The sequence below is a fragment of the Budorcas taxicolor genome, chromosome 13 (assembly GCF_023091745.1).
Source record: "Budorcas taxicolor isolate Tak-1 chromosome 13, Takin1.1, whole genome shotgun sequence".
Lineage (NCBI taxonomy): Eukaryota > Metazoa > Chordata > Mammalia > Artiodactyla > Bovidae > Budorcas > Budorcas taxicolor.
Window position 1 is genome coordinate 52,207,685 of NC_068922.1, and position 10,244 is coordinate 52,217,928.

Sequence of the window (10,244 nt, forward strand, 5' to 3'; positions counted from 1 at the left end):
TTGGCCGTCGCTGTGCCCCCGCCCACAGGGGGGCGGGCTCGGCCCTGGCTCCTGCTCCCTACGGCGGCCACCCGCGCTGCCTTCTCGTCCCCTCGGACATTGGGGGGTCGGGCAGGGCAGGACATGAGTGACAGGAAGTGGGAGTTGTGAGCGTTGTCGCCCGGGGCGGGGAGGCCCCAGGCATTGTCGGGCCTCCATGACTCACGCATGGAGAGAGCTGGGCGACGGGCTGCGCACCGACCACTAACCGGGACGCACAAGCTCTGCGAGGCAGGAGCAGTGCTGAAGCGACCAGCTCTTCGGGCACGAGAGCATGAGGCTAGGCCTGGCGCCCGCTGCAGGCGACGCGCGCAGTGTGCGGGCCTGCCCCAGTCGCTGGTGAACGGCGCGGAGTCCCGGGAATCGGTAATTGGCGCGAGCGAGCGCGCGCATGCGCGGGGCGGCGACGTGCACGTGGCTGGGCGCAGGGCGGCACAGCGTGTGAAGCGGCGGGGTGTCCCGGAGGTTCGCGGGCCGTGGCTCACTTTGCCAAGTTTAACAGAGGCTGGCGCCACCATGGACCCCACTCTAATGCTGCCACCTGGTACCTGTATCCCTGAGCAGCTTGAAAGGGGCCAGCGCAGGTCTCCTTTATCCCAAAGTGGGCCCTGGAGCTAGTTGAGGCCCCTCCCTCGTGCAGCTTAGTGGCCTTTCCCTGCAGCCCGTCGTTGTTGGCGGCAGCATGGTCTTCTGTCTGGAGAACGAGGAGCCGTGCCGCCCGCAGCGAAGCAACATGGTCCATTTCCAGGCCTCGGAAGTCCAGCAGCTGCTACACAACAAGTTCGTGGTCATCTTGGGGGACTCAAGTGAGTGCCCTTCTAGAATCCCACTTCCTGGTCCCGCACCTGCAGTCTGTTTTCTGCGTCTGGACGTTTTGTCTCCATCTCAAACCTCTTTCCTGATCCCCAGTCCGTTCCAGTACAGAAGGTTTATTTCCCCAACGCCTTCCACAGGTGTCCTGACAGATGTAGCCTGTCAGGCTTTTCACCCCCACCTTGCTCAGCTTTTTTCTTCCTGACAGTCCCCCCCAGTGTCCTCATGGAAGCAGTATGTTGTCTGTTTCTTGGGTGACTTGGCCAACTTACTTCTGCCAGGTCGCTATGTACACCTGGAAGGTATATACCTGGAAGGAGCAAAGTCAGTGCCAGGACTTTTTAACTTCACCTTTTCTCATACCTCTAAGTCAATACTCCACAAAGGTGGTGTTGGGCCACCTCAGCAAGAGGCCTGAATTTGACAGGAGCTGGGGGTGGAGTAGGGCCTGCCTCAGCCTCAGGATCTCTGTCTCCCTTCAGTCCAGCGGGCTGTGTATAAAGACCTGGTGCTCCTGCTCCAGAAAGACTCACTGCTCACAGCTGCCCAGCTGAAAGCCAAGGTGAGGGAAGCTTGGTGGCCATGCCAGTGATGGGTGGGCACAGACTCTGGCCTGGTAGGGGCCTCCTCCCTGGCTTGGGTCTGACCAGCTGGGTGGGGGTGGGGTGGGCAGGGGGAGCTGAGCTTTGAACAGGACCAGCTGGTCGCTGGGGGTCAGCTAGGCGAGCTGCACAACGGGACACAGTACCGGGAGGTCCGCCAGTTCTGCTCGGGTTCTGGCCACCACCTTGTACGCTTCTACTTCCTCACCCGCGTTTACTCCGAGTACCTCGAGGGAGTCCTGGAGGAGCTGACATATGGGCCTGCCCCGGACCTGGTGATCATCAACTCCTGCCTCTGGGATCTCTCCAGGTTGGGGCGGGGGGAGAGGGAAATACTGATTGGGGGTGGAGGTATGGCTCAGAGGCCACCCATCCCTGTGTTCTTGCCCACCCTTTGTGCTACCCAACAGGTATGGCCGCTACTCGATGGAGAGCTACCGAGAGAACCTGGAGCGAGTGTTCGTGCGCATGGACCAGGTGTTGCCAGATTCCTGCCTGCTGGTGTGGAACATGGCAATGCCCCTAGGAGAGCGTGTCACTGGGGGTTTCCTCCTGCCTGAGGCAAGTGACTGGAGCACCTCAGGACAGAAGATGGGGCAGCTGATTGGTAGATAGAGGACCCTCCCTCCCGATTCTGCATCATTCAGTGGCTCTCAGATGCTGCATTTTCTCACTCAGCTCCAGCCCCTGGCAGGCTCTCTGCGGCGGGATGTGGTTGAAGGGAACTTCTACAGTGCTACTCTGGCTGGGGACCACTGCTTCGATGTCTTGGACCTCCACTTTCACTTTCGGCACGCAGTACGGCACCGTCATCGGGATGGTGTCCATTGGGACCAGCATGCCCACCGCCACCTCTCACATTTGCTTCTGACCCATGTGGCCGATGCCTGGGGTGTGGAGCTGCCCAAGCGTGACTATCCTCATGGTGAGCCCTATCACAGGTGGGGAGGGTAGTGATGCAAAGAGGGCCCTCAGAGCATAGGTCTCATAAACAGCAGGACAGAGATCCTCAAGGTGAGTAGAGCCCCTTGAAGGACCATTGTGAATCCTGAGTGTGCCTTCCTTCCCCTGGTCTAGCCCTGTAGTCACCTCTGTGTACGTGAATTGAGTATTGAGTATGCTCAATACGCATATGCCACAGATAAACAGGAAAAGAATGGGAGTACTTTAAATTGGAGTGGATGTGGGGCGTGGAAAAGCAGAAGCGGAGGGAAGGTAATTCAGGCAGAGTGGTAGAAGCAACAAAGCCCCTTGGCAGGGACTGTTAAACCCTCAGTTCCTGCCTGCTTTTAAAGGGGACATCATGGGTTATTGTTCCCTGTCTGCTTCTGCCTTGGATCATGTCCTGCAAGGGTAAAGTGCCTGCCTCACTTGTTGATAATTCATCCCTTTCGGCCCCAGTATCTAGCACAATTGCTGTGTATATAGTACCTGCAGGATGGTGTTTATTGAATTGGAGACATGAGTCATGTTAGAAGGCTGTAGTAGCACTGGAGGATGTGAGGGCAGAATGGCCAGGAGTGTCACTTTTAGCCTGGAGTTGGAGTATCAGGAAAGTGAATTAGGACCTTGATCATATAATGGTCTGATTTCTTTGTTTTTTTAGATGAGAACTAAATTTCATCTTCCTTGGTGGCTCAGATGGTAAAGAATCCGCCTGCAATGCAGGAGACCTGGGTTCAATCCCTGGGTTGGGAAGATCCCCTGGAGCAGGGCATGGCAACCCACTCCAGTATTCTTGGCTGGAGAATCCCCATGGACAGAGGACCCTGGTGGGCTACGGTGCATGGGCTTTCAAAGAGTCAGACTCGACTGAGCAACTAGCACACAAATCTCATCTAAATCAGTTGGAGAACTGATCCCTAACAGAGAAAGGGGTGCTCTAAAGGTTGTAAGGCTAGTTTGTTGTGTCTCAGGTCTTCTGAACTCAACTTGGAGCCACAGAAATAGCAACATTAAAAGGAAGAGTTAGGTGGAAGGATGAGTTGGTGAGTTTGATGAGGGCAGATCTCTTTGAAGTACTATGGAAATGTTGAGTAAATTTGGAGTCAGTGGTGCCCAGCAGGGAGATGGCTGCTAAGGGCGTGAATGTGACAGAAAGAGCAAAACAATGGCCATGTTTGGGAGTTGGAAGAGAAGAGAGACTGATGGAGGAAACAAAAGGAGATAAGGATAGAGGCACTTTGAGGGAGGGGAGAGAGGCTTTTGGCCATGTCATGTGATGGTTAGAAAGTGAAGAAGTAGTTACATTTTTGTAGGAAAAGTATTGAAGAAGTGGAGTAGGGTTAAAAGAGGCAGTGAACAGTTGAGAAGGGAATGGTGCCTGGGCAAAAATACTCTTTGTGGGAGGAAGTGTGAAAGGAACCTGAACCTGCTGTGAAAAGAAAGTGATGGGATCATAGAGACTTACTAAACTTAGTTATTGGTCTTTGAGGAAGAGGTAGGAGAGGAGAGATAGACAAGCTGGGCAATAGAGGGGGAAGACTGGAAGGGATCATGAGATCAGGCTGGAGGGAATCATGAACAAAGACAGATCCACTGACTACTGAGACACAGGGAGGAAGGAGCATAGCTTGGGCTTGGCCTGAAATGAGAGGGGATGAGGAAACCTGAGTATGAAGTAGACGGTGCTGCGTTCTCCAGGAGGAAGAAGTAAAGGTTTAGAAGTGTAGGCTGCCAGAGTTCAGGGCGACCTGGCTTCCCAGGCCTACCTAAAACAACCATCCTGTTTCTAGACCCATGGATTAAAGACTGGCCAGAGCCGGATCATCTCTTCCAGGGGAGCCAGGGGCAGCCCTCAGACTTCGGCGAGCAGCCGGCCTTGCCCCCACCCTCTCCCTTACCTTCTCCCGTGCCTTTTCCCTATCCTTTTCCTCAGCCTTCCCTACCTCCTCTGTTTCCACCCCTACCCCAGGAACCCCCTTTTTTCCCAGGCCAGCCCTTCCCACCCTGTGAATTCTTCAATTTTAATCCAATGGAAGACTTCTCGATACCACCCCACTTAGGTATGTGCCCCCACAACTTCCCAGCACACCTTTTCCAGCCTCTCCTTGAACCTCCCTCAACCTAGTCTCCTGTGTCCAGATGGGCTGAGAGAAGACAGGGACTCCTTGTGCCCCCTGGGATTGGGTTCTGTCACAGCTGAGTCTGGAACAGCATCTGTAAACTCATGAATTAGCTCATTGATCGTCAGTTTCCTGACTTGGCAGTATGGGAAGCGGTATTGCCATTTTGTAGATGGGGAAATTGAAGGCCAGAGAAACTCACCCTGAAGAACCAGAACTGCCTGAGGCAGAGTTGCACTCACCATGGCCAGAAGCCCACTCTGATGATGGCTGGTTCTTTTGTAGGATGTGGCCCTGGAGTGAACTTTGTGCCTGGCCCCCTGCCTCCTCCAGTCCCCAGCCCTGTCCCCCATGGTCAACACCGGGGCTTGGCTGTCCACCGGGGGATGTCACGCTGTGTTCACAACAGCCCCTACCATGTGCCGAGGATGGGGGCGCCCTGCAGGCAGCGTCCAAGACACTCAGACAGGCTGATCCACACATACAAACTGGATAGACGACCTCATGCCCATTCGGGTACATGGCCAGGGTAGACTGGTTCTTGTGTTTGGGCTGTGTGTGCCAGTGGCCCTGCAGTGCCTGTTTGCCACGCCAGGTGTTGGCATGGCACCTGCTATGCCTGACATTGTTGTTGTCCATTGCTGTCACCAATAAAGGCATGGAAAAACAGAGTGACATCTTTTTGTGAAAGAGAGTGAGTCTCTGAACTGTGATCTTAAGAGTTGGGGAGGCTACCTCTGGGTTCTCTCCAGCCTCGGACCTTGCAGTCCACGCTGTTTGGAAATCATTGACTGCATCTTTCATACTGTTTCACACACTCAATTATGCTCCTACCGGAACACACGTGTACTTAACAAAGACCCGGGAGGGGTTACCTATTGTCAGCGGCTCTTTGGGATTGGGAAATGTCACAGGCTGAGTTGTAATTGAAACTGTCAATATTTTATATGGAGTTTGGAATCTGGCTAGTTCTCACCTGTACTAGTCTCACCCATTCATATGTATGTTCAATGTTCGCCTACTCCTGGAGATATACCAACCTCGCCTTGCACAATTTCTTGGCTCCTGGTAGACACTCAAAAGTGGTTGGAACTAAGCAAGAAGCTCCCCAGCCCAAGTGGGAGACCGATTAGAAAACCATTGCTTAATAGATTCAATATGCAGTAGTAGCAAAGTGAACACAAACCTGTTTGGTGAGTGGGCAGTAGGAGAGGAGCAGAGAGAATTCCAAGGTCGGGTGTAGGGAGCAGGGAGCTGTGCCAAACTTAATAAGAAAGTTAAAAGAACTCAGGGACTTCCCTGATGGTAGTGACTAAGACTCCATGCTCCCAACGCACGCAGAGGCCCAGGTTCAGTTTGTGGTCGGGGAACTAGATACTTCATGCTGCAAATAAAGATCCTGCATCCCACATGCAACTCAGACCTGGCACAGTCAAATTAATTAATTTTTTTAAAAGTACAGCATCTCAGCTTTGACAAATGATCTTGACCCTGGGTTGGGTGTAGTATGAGTTGGAGGCTGAAACAAGGCAGTAAGTACACTGATAACGTGATGTGAAGCAGGAAAATAAGGAAATACACAGACCCACTAAACCTTAAGTAGAATAGGCTGGAGAAGAGGATGCAGAATTACTGCATTATCTTTCCTTACTTTTTCTTGAAATTTTACTTTGTCAAAGAATGTAGCATCTTACACAAATGGAAATAGCGGACCAAAGAAGTGTTGGTCCTTGGTGCAAATGAAAGGAATCTACTAAATTAACACACACTGGTGCTGGGGAAACTGGTACAGACAACATGAGTTAATAAAACCCTTTAGAGAGTAATGTCATCAGGGCTGCTGAGACTTAATGAGAGTGCTTGAAATGAGCTTGGTTTTCTTTGCTGTAGACAGTGGATGGGAACATACAAAAGTGAAAGACAGCATCTTGTTAGATAGATTTTAGATAACTTTTATCGCAAAAACTGTTTTTTGTTTTGTTTTCATCAGTTCGGCGAATCCCTTGTTCAGTCATTTATTCCTTGACACAAAACCCTTTTCTTTGCACCTCTGAAACTGGGGCTTCTCAGTGTTGCTGTGGAAAATCATACACCTAAACTGGTTTATGGAAGAAAGTAATATGAGTTACCCAGTTTCACGAAGCCCTCTCTGTTGCTTGCCATCCTGTTCTCTCTGTTGCTTGCCATCCTGTTCTCCAAGAAAACCTTGTGTGCGTGCTAAGTCATTTCAGTCGTGTCCAATTCTTTTCGAGAACTGTAGCCTGCCAGGCTCCTCTGTCTAGGCTTTTCCATTCTCTCACAACCCCATCCCAAGTCTGGCACACCCACACTGTGAGCACTTGGAGACTGTTCAGTGTGCTCCAGATCCCTGTCCATCTACCTCTGTGATTCTCATTTTCATCCCTTCTTGCTATGTGGCTCCCATTGCTCACAGTGAGGTTTTATAACCTTTTCCTCAGCATCCCAAATGTAGATTTGAAATCTATTGTAAGGATAAAATGGGGATAAATTATATTTTATTTTCAGTTTATTGTCATGTAAGCACATAGTACACTTGACTCCTCTATTAACAAATTTTTTATTGGGACTGGGAAACAAGAAACTTGAAAAATAGCTGCATACAAGTCACTACACGAATTTGAATGGTTTCCTGGATTTTGTTTTGAGATTGTAAAAACAAAATCTTATATTTTTCCAGTATGTAGGCACATAGTATGTCAAGCATGACAGAACTCAAACTTCACTGGCAAATCATTTAAGAAGAGAAGTGTACATAGACTTCCTCTCATTCGTGGAATCTTGGTTTTTAAAAGTGACTCCAATATTCTTTCCTTTGCCAAAATAAGGTATTTCTGAAAGGGTTAAAAGATGCACCAGCACAGCATGTGACACAAGCCTTTATTTTTCAGGGGAGAAAGTCTTCAGAAATTTGGAAGATTGTTCTTTTCAAAAAACTTTAACCCAGGGACTTCCCTGGCGGTCCAATGGTTAGAACTCTGCCTTCCAGTGCAGGGGTCCAGGTTTGATACCTGGTCAGGGAACTAAGCAGAGAAGGCGATGGCACCCCACTCCAGTACTGTTGCCTGGAAAATCCCATGGACGGAGGAGCCTGGTAGGCTGCAGTCCATGGGGTTGCGAAGAGTCGGGCACGACTGAGCGACTTCACTTTCACTTTTCACTTTCATGCATTGGAGAAGGAAATGGCAACCCACTCCAGTGTTCTTGCCTGGAGAGTCCCAGGGATGGGGGAGCCTGGTGGGCTGCAGTCTATGGGGTCGCACAGAGTCGGACACAACGGAAGCAACTTAGCAGCAGCAGCAGCAGCAGCAGGGAACTAAGATCCCACATGCCTCTCAGTGTGGCCGAAAACTAAAAACAATAACAAAACCCCAACAACAACGACTTTAACCCAATTAGAGTTTTCCTCTAACAAAAGCAGATAACTTGTTTCCTGTCATATTCTCCAGTTAATTGCATGCACTGTGTGTTGAGTTCATTTTAGTGTTTAAGTACATCTACCATAAACATTGGTGAATGATAAACTCTTTTTGACTGTGAGGAAATGGATCTAAACTTTTTAAAACTGCTTCATTGAAGTATGACAGACAATAAACTGCACATACTTCAAATGCACAATATAATTTTGACGTGTATACAATATGAAACTCATCACAGTCAAACTTACCCTTTATATAATCCTTCCCTAAAGCCCTTCCTCACAACCTCCTACATCTTCACATTCGCATCCATAGGCAATTGGTCCTAACTGATCTGCTTTCTGTTACTATGGATTAATTTGTATTTCCTAGAGCTTTAATAAATGGAATCATTCAGTAGATACTCTTTTCATCTGGCTACTTTCAGTCAGCCCAATGAATGGAATTAATTCACGGAAATTCATCCGTGTTGAGTGCATCAGTAGTTCATTCCTTTTTATAGCTGAGTAGCATTCCATTATATGCGATATCTATGTTTATCCATTTACCTACTGAGGGACACAAATAATTTTCAGTTTTTGACTCTAAAATAAAACCGCTACGAACATTTCTGTATGAATCTTTGTATGGACATATGATTTCATTTCTCTTGGGGAAATATCTAGGAATAAAATGTCTGGATCGTATGGAAGATGTATGTTTAACTTTTTAAGAAACTACCAAATGATTTTCCAAAGTGGTTGTCCCGTTTTACATTCGCACTGACAGTGTCCGAGTTTGTGAAGTTCTTCCACGTTCTTGACCACACTTGGGATCAGTTATCTTTTTAATAGCCATTCTAATAGGGGAAGGTATGGTTTTAATTTGTATTTACATAATGACTAACAACATTGAACATTTTCCTGTACTTATTTGCAATCTATATGTCCTTTTTGGTAAAGTTTCTGTTTAAATTGTTTGTTCTTCATCACCATGCTCCCTTTTAAAAACATTACTGGGCTTTGAGAGTTCTTTACTTTGGATCCAAGTCTGTTATCAAATATATATTTTGCAAATACTTTCTCCCAGAGTGTGGCTTGTCTTTTGAAGAACAGAACATTTTAATTTTAGTCAAGGACAGCTTATTCAATTTTTTTTTATGGATTATATTTTTGGTGTCATATCTGAGAAATCTCTACCTAACCCAATGTCATGGCTATTTTCCTCTGCTTGCTTCTAGAAGGTTTATAGTTTTAGGTTTTACATTTAAGTCTACGATATGTTTTGAATTAATTTTTGTAGATGGTATAAGGTATGAATTGAAATTCATTTTTTTGCATATGAATATCTAATGGTTCCAGCCCATTTGTTGAAGACTGATCTTTCTTCACTAAATTCCATTAACATTATTGTAAAAAATCATGTATATATTACATGTAGGTCTATTTCTGAATTTTCTGTTTCATTTATCTATTAATATTTGTCTAACTTAATGCCAGTACCAACTCCCTTGATTTCTATAGCTTTATGATAAGTCTTGGAATCAGGTAGTGTTAATCTTCCAAATTTGTCTTTCTTTATCAAAGTTATTCTGACTATTCTAGGACCTTTACATTTCCAAATGAGTTTTAAAATCAGCTTATTAATTTCTACACAAATTCTGAGATTTTGTGATTGTATTGAACACATAGATCAATTTGGAAACACTTGAGATCGTACTAATATTGAGTCATCCAACCCAATGGGCAAGATACATCTCTCCACTTATTTAGGTCTTCAATTGCTCTCAGCAATATGTTGTTATCCGTGTACAAATCTGTCCTATCTCTTGTCAGATACCCCCAAGTCCCACGTTATTTTATTGTAAGAGAGATTTTAAAGTATCTTTTTCTGATCATTCACTGCTAGTACAGAAAAATACAATTGATTTTGTATTTTGACCTTGTATCATAACTACTATCATGTACACATTGCTTTGCTAAATTCAGTTATTCTAGTAGCTTTTTGATAGACTCCATAGGATTCTCTGCTTACACAATTTTGTTGTCTGTGAATAAAGACACTTCTTGCTTTCCAGTCTATATGCTTTTTATTTATATTTCTTGCCTTATTGTCCTGGCTAAGACATCCAGTACAATGTTAAATAGAGATGGGGAGAACAGATATACTTGTCTTGTTTCTGATCTCAGAGGAAAAAATATTCAGTTTTTCACCATTAAGTGTGAGATTAACTGTAGGTTTATCATAGATGCCCTCTGTAAAGTTGAGGAAGTTTCCTTCTATTGCCAATTTGCTGAAAGGTTTTGTTT

General features: G+C 46.8%; 1 protein-coding gene across 1 annotated transcript; it reads left to right on the forward strand.

The window, feature by feature from the left end:
- Positions 1-82: 82 nt before the first annotated feature.
- PCED1A (PC-esterase domain containing 1A) lies at positions 83-5,052 on the forward strand. The gene is made up of 8 exons (XM_052651045.1): positions 83-405; positions 701-845; positions 1,335-1,414; positions 1,526-1,764; positions 1,865-2,015; positions 2,133-2,379; positions 4,190-4,459; positions 4,805-5,052. The coding sequence occupies exons 1-8, from the start codon at positions 208-210 to the stop codon at positions 5,050-5,052; spliced, it is 1,578 nt and encodes a 525-aa protein (XP_052507005.1). The 5' UTR covers positions 83-207.
- Positions 5,053-10,244: the final 5,192 nt, after the last annotated feature.